The 22,140-nt window shown below is 42.9% G+C and overlaps 1 protein-coding gene across 1 annotated transcript in view; it reads left to right on the top strand.

Annotated features, from left to right (window-relative positions):
- Positions 1-1,628: 1,628 nt before the first annotated feature.
- The window catches only part of TTC27 (tetratricopeptide repeat domain 27), a 795,933-nt gene continuing 775,421 nt past the window's right edge, over positions 1,629-22,140 (top strand). Inside the window, exons 1-2 of the mRNA XM_073627729.1 lie at positions 1,629-1,775; positions 5,965-6,142. Of these exons, the coding sequence (XP_073483830.1) occupies positions 6,061-6,142 (82 nt within the window). The 5' untranslated portion in view covers positions 1,629-1,775; positions 5,965-6,060. The remainder of the gene's footprint in view (positions 1,776-5,964; positions 6,143-22,140) is intronic.

The following is a 22,140-nucleotide window of genomic DNA, read 5'->3' as shown; positions in this document are numbered from 1 at the left end:
GAGTACAGTGTAGCATGACCGCGCAATTGTCATTCAAAGTGTGACAGCGCTGAAAGCTAAAAATTGGTCTAGGCAGGAGGGGGGATTTAAAGCAGAGTTCCACACATTTTTTAGGCCTCATGCACACGAGATGCTGGTGCAAACTCTGCTGAACACATGTTTTTATAAGCTGAAACCGGCGTTTAGAAACGCGTTTTGCCGCGTTTGCGTCTAGAAGCGTCTGCAGAGAATGACATTTTGCGACCCAAATTTGGGGCCCCGTATCTCGGGGCCACTTGGTGCTAGGAACCCAATTTGGTGTGCTAACACAGTGGAACTAGCACTATAACATATCCAAATTTGGGGTTCCTAGCACCAAATGGCCCCGAGATACGGGGCCCCAAAGTCGGGTTGCAAAATGTCAAGCACTTCTGCAGCAGAGAATGACATTGTCTGACCTGACTTTGGGGTCCCATATCTCGGGGACACTTAGTGCTAGGAACCCCCATGTGGATATGTTGTAGTGCTAGGTCCACTGTGTTTGCACACCAAATTTGGAGTTCCTAGCACCAAGTGGCCCCTGAGATATGGGGCCCCAAATTCAGGTTGTAAAAACACTTAAACCGGTGGCGGGTACCGGCGTTTAGCCGTGTTTGGCGTCTGAAACGTGGAAAACTTTTGCGTCTGAACCCATTTTTTTGCTTCTGGAAAAATGAGGTTAAACGCAACTGCCTAAAAACGAGACTGTGTACATGGACACATAGGATAACATTGAATGGGTTCAGGGGCAGTTGAAAAAAGTGTCCAACTGCCTCTGAACGCGAGTTTAACAGCATCTCGTGTGCATGAGGCCTAAGTTTATTAAAGGTCAGCAGCTACAAAAAGTGTAGCTGCTGACTTTTAATAAACAGACACTCACCTGTCCCACCGTCCAGCGTTGCGGCTGCCCGGAGCCTCGCTCCTCTCCGCTGGCGCCGCCATAGTCACTGTGGGCACCCGGCCGTGACAGCTTTCGGCTTCACTGCGCATACGCGAGTCGCACAGCGCTCTTCTAGTGGCCAGGCAATCTTCTGGGACCTGTCATGTGTCCCAGAAGATTGCTGGCAGGGAGGGGCCGCCTAGGGGGAGAGGAGGAGTCACCTAGGCGGCCAAGCGCAGAAAGAAGGAAGTGGGACAGGAAGTCCCACTCTAAACTAAGTACCCACTCCCCCCCCCCCCCCAAAATAAAATGACATGCCAAATGTGGCATGTCAGGGGGGTGAGGAGTGCTTAAAGTGGAAGTTCCACTTTTGGATGGAACTCTGCTTTAAGTGCCCAGTAAGCAAGTGGTTAAATAATAGGCTATAGTGAGTACAAAAAATAAATAAATCACAGACGGAAAAACATATCCCTTATGTTTTTCCATCTGTGATTCTAGTAAGTAAAAGTCTGTTATCAATTAAAAGCCCTGTCTGGGCTGAAGCTAGTCTGATAGGCACACTGTAAAGACTACACTTCCCAGCATTCCTCGTTTTCTGGGCCCAGGTTCGTGCCGGGAAGTGTAGTTCTTAGAACCGACAGCGACTTTGCTCTGAAGTCTACATGGAGAGTCACTGTGTGGCCCGTCCTCTCCTGTCTTCTCTCCAGACTGACACTGACAAAGAACAGACATGAGGAGAGGAGCAGTGTAGCACGCTTTCACACTCGGCTTCCTGTTGGCCGGCAGACACGCCTCCTGTCACATGACCGCCTCCCGTCATGCACCGGGGTAGTGTCATGGAAGCTTCCTGATGAGATATAACAGCACATGTGTACAGGTGAGAGATGCTCTACAGAACAGCTGACCTTCTATACCGAGATGTATGTGTGTGCTCTGCATGGATATGATAGGACAAAGCACTGCACATTGCTTATTACACTCACATCCCTTCTTTCTAGTCAGTGTAGGAATTCACTATGACTTCAGGAGACCACAGCCTGTAAGCTCATCACTTCTTTTCCCCTGCGTGACCCATCACAATGGCCATTTATGACTAGCAGCAGTTTTTTTTTTTTTATTATTATTATTTCTTTTTGCTGAAGTTTGTTTTACCTCTTTATTCAGCATTACAACAAGGTTGATTTCACACATAAGTATTAAAACTATTTCCAGTTGTATTAGGGTAGATCTAGATGTGCGCTCCCTGATGCCCGAAGCCCAAGCCGTGTTCGGATCGCTCTTCAGAGCTTACTGACAGGCGGTGAGGAAGCGTCTCCTCCCGCCTGGTTTAACCCCATTTTTTTTTCTGACAAACGCTGCAATGTGGGGCAATTACAGCATTTCCTCATTTGCTTGAATGTGTAGTGGGCGGCAAATTTTGCGGGCACAAGGCACCTCCACCGCGGCATGTAAACACCCTACCTATTGCAGAGGAGAGGTTGTCCGGTGACAAAAACGTGGTGCAACTGCTAAACTTAGCCTTAAAGTATAACTAAAGGCAAAGCTTTTTTTTACATTTTAGATAGTGGAGAGGGATTAGAACACTTGTCAGTTTCTGTTGCTGTCTGTGCCCCCCTTAAGAAGATTTATCCTCACTATTGGATAAGCACCTGAACGACCGCATTATGTCAAAACTGACATATAATCCCACACATAGGTTGGACTTGTGTCTTTTTTCAACCTCACCTATTATGTAACTATATATATTTATCCTGTTTACCATTCTCAGTGAAAGTAAAAAAAAAAAATTGGGTTGTCCCAGAAACGTAATAGAAGGAGAATCTTCCTTGCGATGATGATACTAGTTCCAGGACCTAGTGGTCCACAAGAAATTCCCATTATTTCAAGGGATTTCCTCTCACTTCCTGTTCAGCTATGGGACAGGAAGTGAAGGCAAATCTCCACGATGGGACACAGATGGCGGAAAAAAAAAAAAAACCTAACACGGGTTATAACCCTCCCTTGCTCTATTCAAAATGAAAAAAAAAGTTTTGCTTATAGTTCTACTTTAATTACATCATGGAAAAATGAAAAGAATGGCATATGATGCTCAATACAATGTTTACAACTATATCTTTGCACTATATCTATCTATACTATACTATAAAAAACACTTGGGGCCACTTCACACCACATGCAGTCCAGTGTGTTTTTTTTTCTGCATAAAAAAAAAAAAAAAAAAAACGCATGGAAAGTAAGTTATATGGTTTTCAATAGCATAGTTTACATCAGCGCTTGCAGTTCTGGTACGTTCCAGTTCCAGAAAATATAGACCATGCTGCACGGGACTGTACTGGAATGCTGTAAAATGCATAAAAAACGCACTGGAATGCACATGTCCTATATTTAGGGCTGGTTCACACCACAAAAACGCATTCCAGATTTGTTTCTGCATGTGCGTTTTTGATGCGTTTCCAGATGCATTCCAGGTGCTTTTTTTTCTTTATTACTTTTTTCCACTATTCCAGTCCAGTGCGTTTTTGATGCGTTTTACTGCGTTCCAGTACTGTAAAAATGCAGCATATTCTAATTTTTTTTCTGGAACTAAAAAGCCATGGAACTGACTGCACTGGTGTGAACTATGCCATTGGAAACCATATAACCTACTTTCCATGTGTTTTTGATGCAGAACAAAAACGCACTGGAGTGCAAGTGGTGTGAACTGGCCCTTAAGGTTAAGAAGAAAGAGAGGGGGGGGTGCACTGGACTGCATCAAAAAAGCATGAAAAACGCACTGGAACGCATCAAAAATGCGCATGCAGAAAAGCATCTGGAACACATCTGGACTTCATGTCTATGGTGTGAACTGACCCTTAAAAAAAGCAACTCTAAACTAAACATCTCGTAGCTTGCCGCTAATAAAAAAGATAATTATATGAGCTCTTATTTACGGTATAAATATGCAAAGAAAAAAAAAAAAGTTAGCCATTGCAATACGAGAGTGTATCAGGAACACTCAATCAGGTAATAACAAATAGGCGGCAGTTCTGGGTAGCTAAAATAGCATAAAAGGATAGAGAATAATGATAAAAAAAAAAAAAATGATTTTAAAGTTAGTTTTTCTGTAGGATCAGCTTGCTCTGCAATGGTGACATCAGACTACAGCCAGATCTTCCAGTCAAACATGTTATACGTACCTGCTCTGTGCAATGGTATTGCACAAAGTGGCCCTGAACCTCCTCTTCTGGGGTCTCCCACTGGCGATCCTGGCTCTCTCTTCTGTGTCTGCCCCCATAACAAGTGGCTTGCTGTGGGGGCAGATGTGCGGGTACGCTCCTGAGCCGGGCTGTGCGCATCCAAGACACACGCAGCGTGGCTCAGCCTTGCCCCCCCCTCACAGAATTTGACTGACAGCAGCAGGAGCCAGTGGCTGCAAGTGACACAATTTCTTTTACCTTAATACAGGGAATGCAATTAAGGTAAATAACATTTTAGCTTTAGAACCACTTTAAAGGACAAGTATAGGATTAAAAAAAACCCATAAGCATACATACTTGCCTTAATGCTCCAGCATCAGTGTGATGCTGCAGATGTCCCAAGTTGGCTCAAAAACTGAGAACTGAGTGATCACATGACTTCCGATTGTTCAATTGTTGGTCTGGTCCAAGTAGAGAGCAGTGATGTTCAGTCACTGCTCTCTTATCCTCCAGTACTCACTGGAGCACCAGGGTGGGTGCAGCTGGCTCCAGCTCTTAGCCATGTACTTAGAGGCCCAGCCCAGTACAGTACTTTCAGGATCCTTCCAGAGCTTGGAGCAGCTCAGTTGATAGGCCGATGCATGTGCTGCTTGCTTCAGCTTTCCTTGAAATTTTTTATCCTCTGATCCTCCCAGACGATAATATTCTGGTGTGGCAGGGGTATAAAGAATTGAGGGTGCTGTGATCGGCACTCATCGAGAGTGCTTGACTAAGCCTGCCCTTTTCATCCAGCTTCTCTGTGAATGACAGACAATACATGAATGGAGGACAGGCTGATGATTGACTTGCAAAGTTAACTGCTTCCCACTCATCCCTGGCAATTCTTTATGTGGGTCTATATGTCCGGGGTTGGGATGGACTTCCCGATTATGTGGCCAGTACAATTGGCTGTCACAGTGGTCACCTGATCAGGAGCCCATCCTGCCGGCTCCTGATCATAACTAGAGACCGAGAGCTGTCCATGATAGGTTGTTACGCAGTCAATACAGAACCCTCAGCCTTCCATGGATGTTATTGTGTGGTGTGAATTAATGGTGTTGTATATTAAAAAAAGAAAAAAGATATACCCGTCCTTGTGTACATAGGAGGGAGAACACATACACTGGGTGGCTGAGAGAAAATTTCTCATTCATTCCGTGACAAAGGCTTTTGTATTGTTAAGAGAGAAGGTTAGATCAGGTTTCAGCTGGCTAAGACAGAATACAACTTTATGTGAGCAAGGCCACAGCTGGCTGTAATGTCTGGAACATTGTATGCCCATGAGAATGTCATTTTAGCAAAGACAACTTTAAAAGGGAACTCTAAGTGTATAACAGATACAAAATGAAGTCTCTCTAATCCTAACTCTGGGCAAGACCCACTTACTCACAGCCCACCCTGTTTGCTGCTGTGTTACATGAGCGCCAAAATATTAAACGGGAGCTGTCATGAAAGATTAATGGAGGCTACCATTAATTTCTCTGACCTTTTTTATGAAAATTTCCCCGGCCATTGTTCTGATGCTTAAAATGCAATGCTGTCTGAGTTGCTGACCCATACCTATAAAGATACGTTTTGACACTCATTTAAAGCATGCTTGTTCTAAGGTTGTGAAGTCATGAAACCAGTGACAGTCTGGCATCTAGGATTTTGAGAAGGTCTGTAAGGTAACCTCTGGTATTTCTCTAAAGCACAAATCACTTTATAAAATAGTCCCCTTTATGTTCTGTTTTGATAGTGGAAACTTGCTGTTGATAGTATCTGAATTATAAATAAAATAATGTTTTTAAGTAACTGATGTGCTGTGTGTGAAGTAACCCACTCCATTTTACATCTGTTTGCATACTGCAGGTTTTAAGGTGGTTTTAAGGCATCATCAGAGGTCATCTACTTATTTTTCTTGGTCCCAATTTACACTTTTTTGTCAGCACACCATCTTCTGTCTGAATGTGGACTGCTCTGGAGCTCGATGTGTTGAGGGGCTTCCAAGCCACATCATACAAACAGACAGAACCTGAAGACAATGCTGGTAAGTAGTATATTACAGCCTATGTACATGACATAGGAAATTACACCAGATAGGTAAAGAAACTTCAAGAACAATAATTTAAGTATAACAATGTACCCATATTTAGTTATGCTACTGTATATATCTGCTAAATTTGATCTGGGCCACCAGGCTTCCATGATGCATTTTTACCACTATTATGGTATTGGAGAAAAAAAAAAAATATAAATACTTACAGTATCTCACAAAATTGAGTACACTCCTCACGTTTTTGTAAATATTTTATTCTATCTTTTTATGTGACAACACTGAAGAAATGACACTTTGCTACAATGTAATGTAGTGAGTATACAGCTTGTATAGCAGTGTAAATTTGCTGCCCCCTCAAAATAACTCAACACACAGCTATTAATGTTGAAACACCTGGCAACAAAAGTGAGTACACCCCTAAGTGAAAATGTCCAAATTGGGCCCAAAGTGTCAATATTTTGTGTGGCCAAGATTATTTTCCAGCAGTGCCTTAACCCTCTTTGGTATGGAGTTCACTAGAGCTTCACAGGTTGCCACTGGAGTCCTCCTCCACTCCTCCATGACGACATCACGGAGTTGGTGGATGTTAGAGACCTTGCACTCCTCCATCTTCCGTTTGAGGATGTCCCACAGATACTGAATAGGGTTTTGGTCTGGAGACATGCTTGGCCAGTCTATCACCTTTACCCTCAGCTTCTTTAGCAAGGCAGTGGTCATCTTGGAGGTGTGTTTGGGGTCGTTGTCATGTTGGAATACTGCCCTGTGGCCCAGTCTCTGAAGGGAGGGGATCATGCTCTGCTTCAGTATGTCACAGTACATGTTGGCATTCATGGTTCCCTCAATGAACTGTAGCTTTCCAGAGCCGGCAGCACTCATACAGCCCCAGACCATGACACTCCCACCACCATGCTTGCCTGTAGGCAAGACACACGGGGAGCTTTTAACCCCCGCTAATGGCCGAAAAAGGGTTAACTGCTCCTGCAAAGTGCCGCTTTGCTGGCTCTTCGGGAGTGCTGCCCATTGGTTTCAGTGGGCAGGGGCGCTGTAGGAGCAGTGTATACACCGCTCCTACAGCGCCTCAAAGATGCAGCTTGCAGGAATCTTTTTGGCATCCAGCCAGCGCACCGCTCCAGTGTGAAAGCACTTGGGCTTTCACACTGGAGTGAGAGGAGAGGCTCTTTACAGGCACTATGCAGGCGCTATTTTTAGCTCTATAGCGCCAGTAAAGCACCTCAGTGTGGAAGCAGCCTTAGTTTTTATTTGCCTCTGTCCATAGCGCTTAGTGCGGATTCTGCCTGCTCGCTACTTTCTCTACTGTTTGCATGCGTCACTTCTGGCAATTTTTACAGACACCAGGCACTCCTGGGAGACACTCCACCCCCACCCCCCAGCACACAGCAGGTGATTGACAGCCTCAGGTGTGCATATTTCACAATGATACTGTGTAGAGAGGGTGCGTGTCCTTTCCCTCCAAGCAGGACTCAGATTATACTTATCTTCGTGCTCTGTGCTGGGCAATGTGTAACATCAGATCCCCAGCTGAGAAATACCATGTTAACCACCTCAATACTGGGCACTTTCACCCCCTTCCTTCCCATTTCCAGCTTTCAGCGCTGTCACACTTTCAATGACAATTGCGCGGTCATGCTACGCTGTACTCAAATGACATTTTTATCATTTTGTTCACACAAATAGAGCTTTCTTTTGGTGGTATTTATTCAGGACTCGATTTTTTATTGTTTGCGATATACGCGAAAAAAGAGCGAAAATTTGAAAAAAAAAACAATATTTTCTTTCTATTTTAAAAGAAATCCAATAAAATCTAATTTTGTCATAAATTTAAGCCAACGTGTATTCTGCTACATGTCTTTGGTAAAAAAAAGTCCCGTTAAGTGTATAATAATTGGTTCGTGTGATCACGGACATATGTGTGCAGATAATCATTGGGACATGTGATTTTACTGGTAAATCTGTGGGGGACAGGTGTTTTTACTATGTGGGAACATGTGTTTTGGGGACTTGTGTGTTTTACATTTGTGTACATATGTGTTTCACATTTGTGTTTTACACTGGTGATCAGTGAGTAAAAAGCTGTAAAAAAACAGCTCATACTCACTGATCATCAGCCGGCTGCAGTGATCCGCTCTCCTCACTGACAACTTCTGTGTGAGGAGAGGAGAGCTGATTGGCTAGCAACCGGCTCTCTGTTTACATCATATGACGGCCGTGATTGGACATGGCCGTCATGTGATCAGGAGGGCCAATCACAGAGCCCTCCTGCCGATCAGAGATGCGCTGTGTCCGGGTGACACGAGCGCATCGGGATCGCGCCGCTGCGCAGGCATGATCCGCCTCCTTTTGAGGGACGTTCCTGAAAGTCCAAGGAGAGAGCGCCCACCCGGCCGTTTATGTGCAGTGGCTGGGTGGCAAGTGGTTAAAGAGGAAGTAAAGTCTTCCTCTTTAATTGTACCTACAGGTAAGCCTTACCTGTAGGTACTGTAAATATCCTCTAAACTTGCATAGTGCTGTTTCTTCAGGGCCCGTGCCGTGACTGGTGGCACCCGCGCATGCGTGGGAGTGACGTCATTGCGGCTCCAGCCAATCACAGCGCTTGTACTTTAGAAGGCTGTGGAGAAGAGATGCTTCAGATAAACAGGTACAACTTATGGGAGGATTTATTTATTAACTGTGTATCACCTGAGGCTAGTCACTTCAGTGGACTTACTGTACTTATTGTGTTCATAAAGGACCTGGAGGATGGAGTAAACAGTTTAATCTCTGCATTTTCGGAAGATACTAAGCTAAGCAGGGTAATAACTTCTCCACAGGATGTGGAAACCTTGCAAAAAGATCTGAACAAATTAATGGGGTGGGCAACTACATGGCAAATGAGGTTTAATGTAAAATAATGCATTTGGCGGAATTTGGCCAAAATATGAATGCAATCTATACACTGGGGGAGAACCTCTGGGGGAATCTAGGATGGAAAAGGACCTGGGGGTCCTAGTAGATGATAGGCTCAGCAATGGCATGCAATGCCGGGCTGCTGCTGACAAAGCAAACAATATATTGGCATGCATTAAAAAGGGGATCAACTCCAGAGATAAAACGATAATTCTCCCGCTCTACAAGACTCTGGTCCAGCCACACGTAGAGTATGCTGTCCAGTTTGGGCACCAGTCCTCAGGAAGGATGTACTGGAAATGGAGCGAGTACAAAGAAGGGCAACTAGGCTAATAAAGGGTCTGGAGGATATTAGTTATGAGGAAAGGTTGTGAGCACTGAACTTCTAAAATCTAAATGCAATCTAATCTAAATGCAGAAATACCCTGGGATATCATCATAGTACGATTTCAGCTATATGAAGATAAGGCAGAGATATGGAAGAGATTGAGGGATAGACAACCCTGAAATACAAGGGTGCAGAACTTCAAATCTTCACAGATCTATCAGTAGAAACACTGAAAAGAAGAAGACTTCTTAGGCCATTATTGGTTCAAATGAGAATGGCTAATAATAAATATAGCTGGGGGTTCCCGGCGTCCCTAGTAGCCCAGAAAGAAGGTAGATCTGTGAGACTAAAATACTCAGAGGACTTAGAAGATTTCTGTAAGGAAATAGGTGTTCCAAAGTTGGATATACCGGGATGGGCAGAAGGATAAAGTCATGAAAGAGGAGGGAAAAGATATTAGGAGAAATTGTAGAAATCACAGAAAATCGCAAGAAGCACTAAAAAAAAAAAAAAAAAAATACAGAGAAAAAAGGAAAGGGAAAAAAAAAGAAGACACTATTCAAGTGAACTCTGGGGGGGGGGGGGGGGTTAGGGGAGGAGGGAGATGGGGGGAGATGGCAGTGGAGAAGCAGACTGAGCAGTCGGGAAGCCTGGAGCGTCCCGTGGAAGAGCGGGCCGCAACGGTTGGAGTAACACCCCAAGGGTTGGAGACTCGTAGAAGGGAAATGGAGAGGGATTCCATTTGTGAATCAGGAGCCGGAGAGGGGAGGGGGGGGGGGGCGGGGGACGACAAAACTTAGACCCCATAAAGAATAATCGTAAACTCAGAAATAGATTACATCTACATGCAAATAGGAAGCAAATAACCAATCTCTTTGAAAACAGGTTGCAAATAACTATACCGTGACTACAGTTAATCTTTTTGACCTACAATGTGCGAGGGCTGAATACACCAACAAAAAAGGCATAAAATCTTGAAAGAGATCGAGCATCATGGTGCCGGGGTGGTCTTCCTACAGGAGACACACCTGTCCCATGAAACTAATGTGAGGTTGTTTTCCTGTCAGCTCCCAGCTTGGTACTATGGCGACTCAATGACAAATAAGGCAAAAGGGGGTTGCAACTGGAATAGGTAAGGGAATTTGGTTCTCCTTGGAGGACAGATTAACTGACCCGGAGGGAAGATTTCTCTTCTTAAGGAGGAAGCTGTTGCACTTTGGCTAATATTTATTGCCCTAATAAAGGCCCAACCGTATATTTGGGGGGAGCCCTGGAAAAATGATCACAATTTAAAAAAGGGAAAGTGTTCATAGCGGGGGACCTGAATTTTTGTATGGATCCAAAACAGGATAGTATGTCCCGTGTACAGGGGACAAGGAACGTCCAATTGAAGGCGATAAAACAGAAATTACACCAACACCAGTTAGATATATGGAGAATACAACATCCCAGGACACAAGATTATACGTTCTACTCCCCTGTACACAGGACATACATTAGGATCGATTATTGGCTGATAGAACATAGAATGCTAGAATTGAATAGTCTCCACCAATATAGAAATAACTATCTGACCATGCCCCAATGACCATGAAAATAAAGATACCAAAAACTCAGATACAAGCGTATTCATGGAGACTAAATGAAGATCTTCTAGCTAAAACAAGGGGATAAAAAAAGAATTAGAGCAATATTTTAGCTTAAACTGAACCAGTGAGATTGCAGATGATTCCCTGTGGGAGGCTCATAATGCCTACATAAGGGGAATCCTGATCTCAATGGGAATGAGATCAGGATGTCAATGGGAACTCAATGGGAACTAGGAGAAAGAAGGAAAGCATAAAAAAGAGGGCAAAATTGATAGAAGAAATATACCTATTGGAGCAAAGACACAAAAAAGGGAGAGGGCAAGATCAGGAACTGTCACAAGAACTAGTAATAAAAAGGATGAATTAAAAGAACTATTAGAGCAGGAAATAAGGAAAAACTTCAATAAAATCTCAAAGGAAAGATATCAATGGGGGAATAAAAATTGCAAGTGTCTAGCAAGGATGTTAAGAAAAAAAATCAATGAACTTCATAGAAAAAATACAAAATAAAAAAGGAGAAATGATCTATAATACAAAGGACATAGCGATGATATTCCGAGACTTCTATGAACAACTATACTCCGTAAACCAGAAAGGACAATGGTATGAGGGGAAAAAAGAAAGAATAAAAGAATATCTAAAAAAAGCTAGGATACCCCGGATAATAGAAGAAAGAGCATTAGCCTTAGAAATACCAATAATGGTAGAGGAGATTAATCGGGCGTTAAAACAATCAGCACCAGGAAAAAGTTCAGGGCCAGATGGGGGTATACGACGTTATATTTAAAGTTTAAAGAAATCCTGGCCCCAAAACTATGCACATATTTGAAAGGATTGGGAAGGAGCTACGAGATGAGTAAAGAGGCCTTATTGTCATCAATTACCATTATAGCAAAAGAAGGCAAAGATAGTACTAAGTGTTCAAACTATAGACCTATATCATTGTTAAGCGCGGACACAAAATTGTTCCCGAAAATATTAGCAACAAGGATGAAAGATTTAATGACGGAGCTGGTCCACCCTGATCAAGTGGGCTTTGTACTAGGGCGAGAGGGGAGGGACAACGGGGTAAGAACACTTCTGTTACTCCAAAAAATAAAAGAAGGGAGAGTCCCCGGCTACTCCTGTCAATAGATGTCGAAAAGGCATTCGACAGGGTAGACTGGGGATTCATTTTGAGCACCCTAGAGAGCATGGGGATAGGCCCAAGGATGATGCATTGGATATAAGCATTATATAAAGGTCCTACAGCAATGGTGAAAGTAAATGGAACATTGTCACCCCCCTTTAGAATGAATAACGGGGCGAGACAGGGATGTCCCCTGTCTCCGCTCCTGTTTGTGCTGGCGCTGGAAACTTTCCTGGCGACAGTGCGGGGGATGCAGACATAGGGGGCTCCAAAGTCGGAGAAGAGGAGCATAAATTAGCTGCAATCGCAGACGATATATTATTCTATATATCAAACCCCCTAATTACAATGCCCAATCTTATGAAAGCACTAAAGAAATACGGTGATCTATCTAATTTTAGGATCAACCCGAGTAAATCCGAAATATTAAATATAAATATGAAATTGAAAGAGGAACAGAGTTTACAACAAGAGTTTCCATTCCCTTGGAGGAGGACGGAAATAAAATATCTTGGGATCAAACTAACGGCATCGTCAGAGGAAATGTATCAAGCAAACTATATCCCATTATTAGAGGAGATAAAAATAGAAATAAAAAGGATAGCAGCACGCCCCTATTATGGATGGGCCGGATTAACGCCTTAAAGATAATACTTCCGAAGATCATGTACAAGTTTCAGATGCTCCATATATATATATATATATATATATATATATATATATATATATATATATATATATATATATCTCTCCCCCGCCTATTTTAGAGTTTTAATCACTAAATTAATATGGCACAATAAGAAACCTAGAATTTCTCTGGCAATTCTGAAGAAGGTAAAAAGCCAAGGGGGATTAAATGTACCTGACTTTCAAAAATATTACGAGGCGGTTCTGTTAACATGCGTGGTGGAATGGGCTAAATCAAACAATGAGAAAAGGTGGGTTAATATAGAACACATAATGGCTAATACACAATTAGGAAGGAATATATGGATACCACCACATAATAGGACATTGGGAGAAAATACACACATATTGACACGGAAGGTATTAAAAATTTGGGATGCACTACACAAAAAAAATAAATGGAAATATAACTCACCATTGATGGCACTAAAGGAAAATAATTTCTTTGCACCGGGGAAAAGTTTGATAGGGGGGAACTGGATTAAAAAAGAAAATGCACAACTACGTGATATAATACAAGGGGGGAAAATTTGCACTTTACAAGAATTAAAGATAAAAAAAAGACATATTGGAGATTAACGAATGGAGGTATTTTCAGCTTAAACCCTTCATAGCAGCACGTCCTCACCCAATAAGAGAAGGAGAAGCACTTACAGTGATAGAGCGATTATGTACCATCGAAAAAGCAAGTGGGAATATATCTAGGATATATAAATCCTTGATAGAAGGGAAAGATCTGGAAATTCCAACATTTATAAAAAATTGGGAGAGGGAATTGGGGAAACAAGGAAGGAATCGAAGTAGGAAAAATTGTAAAACTGGTACATGGATCATCAGTAAATAATGGGATGGTGAAAATTAATTATAAATGCGTAACCCGGTGGTATAGAACCCCAGAAATACTAGGGAATTATCAAATAGGACAAACAACGGAGTGATGGCGGGGCTGTAAACAAACGGGAACCATGGCCCATATATGGTGGGGGTGCCCTAAAATTAGAATGTATTGGAAGGAAATACTGAGTTACATCAAGGAAATTACTAATATAGATATACCTGAGGAACCATGGACATGTCTATTTCATGGGGTAGATATCCCGACAAAAGAATATAGAAACTCAATGATTGTACATATGATGAACGCTGAAAAAAGCTTAATACCGAGGAAATGGAAGGAAGTAGAGAGTCCAAAAATTAGAGAGTGGTTTGATAAAATAGAAGAGATATATAACATGGAATTTCTAAGACAGAGCCATGAGGATACTAGAGAGGGATTCATTAAGAGATGGGAAAAGTGGAAACGTTTAAATTAACAAAGTAATACAGTGAGATTAAATTACCTAGAGAAGAGGAGAAAGAAGGGTCTGAGAATGGGGTGGAAGCTGGGGGGGAGGAAGGATAAGGTAGATAAAGGTATGAAAACAAAATTTGTTGATGTATATCCCTATTGAGTAGGGAAAATGTTTTTACCTTCTTGTGTATAATAAATTTTGATAAAATAAAGAATAAAAAATAAATAAATAAATAACACGTGGCTGCCACTCATTAAAATTAGAAGAAAAGCGGTTTAACCTTAAACTACATAGAGGGTTCTTTACTGTAAGAATGGCAAGGATGTGGAATTCCCTTCCACAGGCGGTGGTCTCAGCGGGGAGCATCGATAGTTTCAAAAAACTGTTAAGCACTGACCACAACATACAAGGATATACAATGTAATACTGACATATAATCACGCACATAAGTTGGACTTGATGGACTTGTGTCCTATTTCAACCTCACCGACCACAACATACAGGGATATACAATGTAATACTGACATATAATCATGCACATAGGTTGGACTTCATGGACTTCTGTTCTATTTCAACTTCACCTACTATGTAACTATGTAAGTATGAAGGGGTCTATTATCATTTTAGGTTGGGTTCAGATATGTGCGATTTGGATGTGGGTTTTCCTGCATCCAATTCGCATGACGTGCAAGTGTGACCAGCTCTCAATGGAGCCGGTTCACACATTTCCGGGGCAGCCGCGGTCCACATTTCAAATGGGTCTTGTGTGTTCCTGGGTCCGGTTCAGGTGCAAATTTACGCGACAAGTCGGGCCTGAATCGCACCTGAACCAGTGAACAGGAACGCACCAGACCCCATGCTGGGAACCGCTGCTGCACATATGTGAACTCGTCCTTAAAGTTTGTTAACAAACCTGACCGCTTGAATGGGATAACTATCTAGCTGACATAGTGATCAGATTGGAAGCCATGCTGCTTGTTTCCTGATCTTAGGTAGTCTAGCTAGCATTGAATACAGGAGCCAACTGATAGCTGTCAAATCACAATAAGACTGAAATGTCGGTCTTATTGTGATTTGACAGCTGTCAGTTGGCTCCTGTATTCAATGCTAGCTGTCAGACTGGGAAATGTATGTTACCTCAGTGCAGAGCATCGCATTGAGGAACGTTAATCTACAGATTACAGTTGAGAAGGCCTAAAACAGAGCAGTTTCTATGTTTTAACTCCTTCAGCATTTGGAATTCTTTAACAGTAAACTAGTTAAGGCAAAACTAAAGTTTCACTGTAACAAACTGCGAGCAGGCACCCTTTATTGCAGAAGAGACACTCATTGTCTCCTCTACAATAAAATACACCTGTCTGCATGTAAACTGAGCTGCGCATGCACAACTTTACTTACATCACCAGCAGGGTACCTAGGTGCTGGGATAACTGTCTCCTGCATGTGCGTAGGAGTGACGTCATCCCGTACTGGCCAATGAAGATGGCCGAAGACAAGCACCCATCCGTTGAAAGTTGTGGGATGGGATGGGATGTGATGAGATTCTTACATGGTAACAAGCAAAAAGTGTTTCATGTCAAAGCAATTTTTATAGAACAATTGTAGTCATTGTCTACATTAATCGAAAGCTGGGAGCAGCAGTGCTAAATCGAAATGTACCTCGAATATACTGTGTTTGCAAATTTAACACACCCACACTTGAAGCCCCACCACTGCGCCAACAGGAAAAATTTGAGATTTTGTTAAAGCTGCCACTTTAAATAAATCAAACTGAAAACTGTATTTACCTTCTACCTGAATGTAAAAGTAAATAGTGGCGCTAATATCGAAGTATTGTAAATAATAACAATCAATACTAAAATAAAATAACACCCACCGACAAGTGAAGGTCACTATCACCAGTGACAAAAGTGACAAGAAATAAAGTCTGTAAAACAGTCTCAATTTTATCTCGGTGACTTCAAACATATGCTTCTATAGCAGTTGTGTTACTCCAAATCTTCCACCGCATGTGAAGGTGCTTCCGCTCCCCTTAAGAAACGCACCCACTGTCCATTCAGAAATGCCCAGTATGCACGAGGCCTTAAAGGAGTTGTAAACTCGTGGTTTTCACCTTAATACATTCTATGCATTAAGGTGAAAAACCTCCTCTGCTGCAGCTGCCCCCAGAGCCCCCTTTTTGTTACCTGAACTTTATCGTTCCAGAGATGGGGACGAGCACAGCAGCTCCAGCCGGTGTCTTGGGTCTTCATTGGATAGATTGATAGCAGCAGGAGCCATTGGTTCTTGCTGCTGTCAGTCAAATCCAGTAACGTGGGTGTAGGGGGGCAGGGCCAAGTCCTGCTGTCTGTATCAATGGACGCAGGACTGTGTCAATGGCCCGCACAAGTGCCCCAATGGAAAGCAGCTCTCCGTGGGGGCACTCAATGAAGAGGAGGAGCCAGGAGCGCCGCCAGGACACCCCAGAAAAGGAGGATCAGAGCCAATCTGTGCAAAACCCTTGTACAGAGCAGGTAGGTATGACATGTATGTTGTTTAAAAAGCAAACAATAAAAACTTAACCTTTACAATCACTTTAAATGTTAATGTCCATAATCTTGGCACCTCAATCCTGTACCGTCTTTTTTTTTTTTTGTACACATGCTTAAATGCACATTTTAGACCTAAAGATAACCCACAAACATCATACATTCTCTGAAAGCAGAGACCCTGGAGGATAAAAAGGTGATAGTTGCAGTTTTTTCAGGTCACACAGCATTAGCATGTTAAAGGATGAGTTCACCTTTCATAACATGCTTCATGTTACTAAATCAGCAGCCCCTGCACCATCCGAGCCTCCATTGTGACAGCGGAATCCTCTCCCCGCACCCACTGTCACAATTTAAAAAAAGTGTGGCTGTACTAGGCTCCGCCCACCCGGCTGGCTACATCATGCATTCAGAGTTCTGTAAATTAAAGCACGGCAACTATCATCAACCATTGTGGCTGATGGCTTGTAGTTCTCAATGAACTACGAGGGTGCTGGTGAGTGCTCCTAGTAGTTCATTGGCTCTTTTTACAATTAAAGCTTCTTTTTTATTTTATTAAAGTAACAAACATGTTATACTTACCTGCTCTGTGCAATCCTAATCCTCCTTTTCTGGGCTTCAGGCTTCTACCCTGCATGAAATGCAGTAAGTTAAAAAAACCTTTTGCCTTTACAACCACTTGTATAAGGTATGGGCAGACAGCTACAATGACAGTCTGCAGGTGGCTGACACTGTAGTCTCGATCTGCTGATCTCAAGTGCAATGCTTTACAGGCTCCTAATAAAAGAAAATATTAAATGCACATTTTTTTTGACCTGCAAAAAGATGTGCATTTATTACTTTTTTTAAAAGGTTAACTTGGCCTTTAATCAAATCAATATTTTCAATCAAAAATACAATAACATAATGTATGTACAATGTTTAAATTGAAATTTAACAGATACATTTGCATTAAGTAACAAATTACCAAATACATCAATCCTTAAAATTGCTTGCCTCTGTGTAATGGTGACAAACTTTGGTACCCTAATTGTCCATAAACGTCTCTTTAAAAATCTTTACAGGTCATCAATTAAAAGTAATCACTGTGTAACACAATCACAAAATCATTTTTGTATGTAGGTTCATCCAATGCATGTATTGATGTACCTGTGTGTGTATGTTGGGGATGGGAGGCTTTAAAAAAATGCTTGTGTATTTTTTATTTTGTTATATATTAAGTGCATTTATTTTAACTTTTTTTTATCTTAGTTTATTGCTATATAGCATTTATGGTGAGACATGTTCTCTTTAACGAGACATCAGAAGTCTATTAAATACCTAATGCCTCCCTTGCAGTGCACTGCAACTAATTGAGCACAGATCACAGTGCGCACACACTTCCGACTGATACCAGCCGCCATTTATAAATGGCGCTATTACTAAAGAAGTTAGGCTGCTTTCGCGCTGATCCCCTTTTGTTCAGTTCTTCAATTAAAAAAGTGGAAGAAAAATGCCTCCCTTTAATTCCTACAAAGCACTTCATACCAGTCAGCTGAACTTCAAAATCTTACTTGCTGCATTTTTGGTGCATGTTCAATAAGGTAAAAAAAATGCACCTCCCCACTGAAATGAATGGAAAACTCATCAAAAATACAAAACATCTGTGGGCAGTTCTTTGTGATGTAAAAAGGGGGGCTTAAAGCACAATGCAAGCACATCAAAAACGCACCATGCATTGTGGTAAATTTAACGCAGATTGCCAAAAGTCAAGTTGAACTGTAGGTAAACAGCTAAATACATGGCTGAAGTACATATTTCTGTTTTACCTGTTAAAGGATTTGTAACTGTTGATACACGCACCTTTGCTATTCAGGGAGATCACTGCTGCTACTTGGATTAGTGTGACGATTTCCTAAGTTAGCTTTCTCGGTGTTGTAATTGTGATTCGCTTTGCAGTGAGAAGGAGGTCTAGAGGTGGCATACAGTGATGGAAATAGTTATTTTATCCTCTGCAGACTTTGTAAGTTTGCCCACTTACAAAGAAATGAAGAGTCTATAATCTTTATCATAGGTGTATTTTAAATGATAGAATATCAACTGAAATTCCAGAAAAAACACATGGTACAAATGGTATAAATTGAGTTACAGTTCAATAAGTAAGTATTTGATCCCCAAGCAAAGCATGACTAATGCCGCATACACGCGGGTGGACTTTTCGACCAGACTGGTCCGACGGACCGAATCCGGCTGACAATCTGACCGTGTGTGGGCTCCATCGGACCTGCAGCGGACTTTTTCGGTCAAAAATCTGATGGTCATTAGATTTGAAACACGTTTCAAATCTTTCCGACGGACTCGAGTCCGGTCGAAAAGTCCGCTCGTCTGTATGCTAGTGCGACGGAGAAAAACCGACGCTAGGGCAGCTACTGGCTATGAACTTCCTTATTTTAGTCCGGTCGTACGTCATCACGTATGAATCCGTGAGACTTTGGTGTGATCGTGTGTAAGCAAGTCCGTTCGTTGGGAAAGTCCGTCGGAAGTCTGCCGAAAGTCCGTCGGATAGACCGTCGGACCAGTCCGGTCGAAAAGTCCGCCTGTGTGTACGCTGCATTAGTACTTGGTGGAGAAACCCTTGTTGGCAAGCACAGAGGTAAGATGTTTCCTGTAGTTGGTTACCAGGTTTGCACACATCTCAGGAGGGATTTTGGTCCACTCTTTATAGATCTTCTCTAGCCTTAAGGTTTCTTGGCTGTCGCTTGGCAACTTGAAATTTTCAGCTCCCTTCATAAATTTTCTATAGGATTAAGGTCTGGAGACTGGCTAGGCCGCTCCATGACCTTAATGTGCTTCTTCTTGAACCACTTCTTTGTTGCTTTTGCGGTATGTTTTGGGTCATTGTCATGCTGGAAGATCCATCCACGACCCATCTTCAGTGTTCTGGCTGAGGGAAAAAAGTTCTCATCCAAGATTTACAATACATAGCCCCGTTCATTGTCCCTTCAACGCGACAAAGTCGGCCTGTATGTTTAGCAGAAAGAGCCCCAACGCATAATGTTCATCTCCGTGCTTGACTGTAGGGATGGTGTTCTTAGGGTTATAGTCAGTATTTTTCTTCCTCCAAACACTGCGAGTCGAGTTAATGCCAAATGGCTCAATTTTGGTCTCATCTGACCACAACACTTTCTTCCAATCCTCCTCTGAATCATTTAGATCAGTGGTCATCAACCCTGTCCTCAGGGCCTACTAACAGGCCAGGTTTGCAAGATAACTGAAATACATCACAGGTGATAACATTTGCTGCTCAGTGATTGCAGTATTCTAGTCTGCATCTCCCCAAGGTATTACATAAAACCTAGCCTGTTATTGGGCCCTGAGGACAAGGTTGATGACCACTGATTTAGATGTTCATTGGCAGACTTCAGACGGGCCTGTACATGTGCCTTCTTCAGCAGTGGGAACTTGCAGGCGCTGCAGGATTTCAATCCATAACGGCGTATTGTGTTACCAATGGTTTGGTGACTGGTCCCAACTGCCGTGAGATTAGGGGTGCACATCTTCACTGGTCTCAGTTTTTTCAATTTGATTACGATTATCCTGTCCACGATTCCATCTGATTCTGCGATGCATCACGACCACTGCGCAGGGGTTTTTATCCAAAAATTCAAGTCAGAAGAACTCCATTTCTTTTCATCTGCTCTTAGCGCAATATTCTGTTTGTGGAGGGAAAGTCCCATAACCATCCCAAAAGAGTGCTACAAGTTATTAACCTTCAGTATTCACCTTCAGTTCATTGCAGAGAACAAAGGGGCATTCTTTACATCTGGAGGAAAAACAGAATTCTTTGCCCTAAGAGCTGTGAAAATGTGAAACAGACTGACTCATAAAATAGTTCTGGGCTGCTCAGTAGATTGTTTAAACAAAGGTTTGAAATGCATTCCTGTCCTAAATGCAAAAATATAAGTGATAGTGACAGAGGGATTGTGGTGGGGGATGGGATCAGGTAGAAGGATGGTGGTGGGGATGGGATCAGGTAGAAGGATGGTGGTGGGGATGGGATTGGGGCAGAGGGATAGTGGGATGGATGGGATGGATGGGATCAGAGGCAGGGGGGTGGTGGGATCAGAGCCCGGGGGGGTGGTGGTAGTGGAGGGATGGGATCAGTGACACTGGTACTCACCAGCTCTCAGTATCAGTCGATTTCCCCCTCCTTCATGCTGCTCGGTGTGTTTTTTCCCTTCCGGTGCCTCCAGCGAAGCCTCTCCTGATGTCGGGTCTTCTCGAGCTCCTCCCCCTGCACTGTACTGCCTGTCAGCTCATCAGCTGACTTTCTGCTTCAGTGTGCATCTCTGTGGGCAGGAAAGGGGAGGGGGCTTTATGTACCAGGCAGGCTCTGCCTCTGTGTCTCCAGGAGAGGCAGAGCACTGCACGCATGGAGCTCCGGGTGACGTTCTCGGAGGTCGATTAGGCCGAGTGGCAGCATCGATGCAGAATTGCGAACATCTGAATCGTGATGCATCGATGCTGCGATTATATTCAACACCCCTACTTGAGATCATTCACAACCTCCTCCCGTGTAGTTCTGGGCTGATCCCATTTTTTTCTCTTGATCATTTTTACCCCATGAGGCAAAATCTTGCATGAAGCTCCAGACCCATGGCGATTGATGGTTATTTTGTATTTCTTCCATTTGCGAATAATCACTCCAACAGTTGTCTCCTTCTCACCAAGCTTCTTGCTGATGGTCTTGTAGCCCATTCCAGCCTCATGCAGGTCTACAATCTTGTCCCTGACATCCTTTGACAGCTCTTTGGCAAATGATGGTGATGTTTAAACGGAAGAAAGAGATTCTGTGGACAGATGTATTTTATACACCTAACAAGTTGTTGTTAGGAGCACCTTTTTAAAGGAGTTCCACCCAAAAGTGGAAATTCTGCTTCAAGCACTCCTTACCCCTTTACTTGCCACATTTGGCACACTAGTGGCTGGACACAGCGTCCATAGCTCTTCGCACACACCTGTTAATTTAGCTGCAGGATCTGCATATTCTTGTCACTGGAAATTGTGTGTAATCACACGGGGCGGATCTGCTCAGCGGACTCTGCCAGCTCAGCAGGAGATCGCTCCATTGATCCCATGCTGAGCTGGCGGATGGCAGGCCCATCTTTGCTCACTGTGCAGGGACGGACCTGTCAGAGCCCCGCTGTCCTCTATGGCAGACCGGACTAAAAGGATCCGCCTGTCCGTTTTTCATCCGATCCGCTAGACGAATGGCGACCGTATCTCCATACATCTGTTTTGAGCAGATCTTATCGGATTGGATGGCAGGCAGATGTCAGCGGACACATCTACGCTGACATCCGCCTGCCCATACAAGTCAATGGGTGGCCCGCTGGATCAGCCTGAAAAATGGACAGGCGGATCCGAGCAAACTTATCGTGTGAAAGGGGCCTTAGAAGAAAACTTGTAAAAATAAGCACATAAAATTTTCCCTTCTCAGATTAAACTACTATGTTCACATAGACAAGCATAATTTTATTTGGAATTATAGTG

The sequence above is a fragment of the Aquarana catesbeiana genome, linkage group LG04 (assembly GCF_042186555.1).
Source record: "Aquarana catesbeiana isolate 2022-GZ linkage group LG04, ASM4218655v1, whole genome shotgun sequence".
Taxonomy (NCBI): Eukaryota; Metazoa; Chordata; class Amphibia; order Anura; family Ranidae; genus Aquarana; species Aquarana catesbeiana.
Note: the sequence above shows the minus strand (reverse complement) of the source record. Positions and strands in the feature narration are given on the sequence as shown.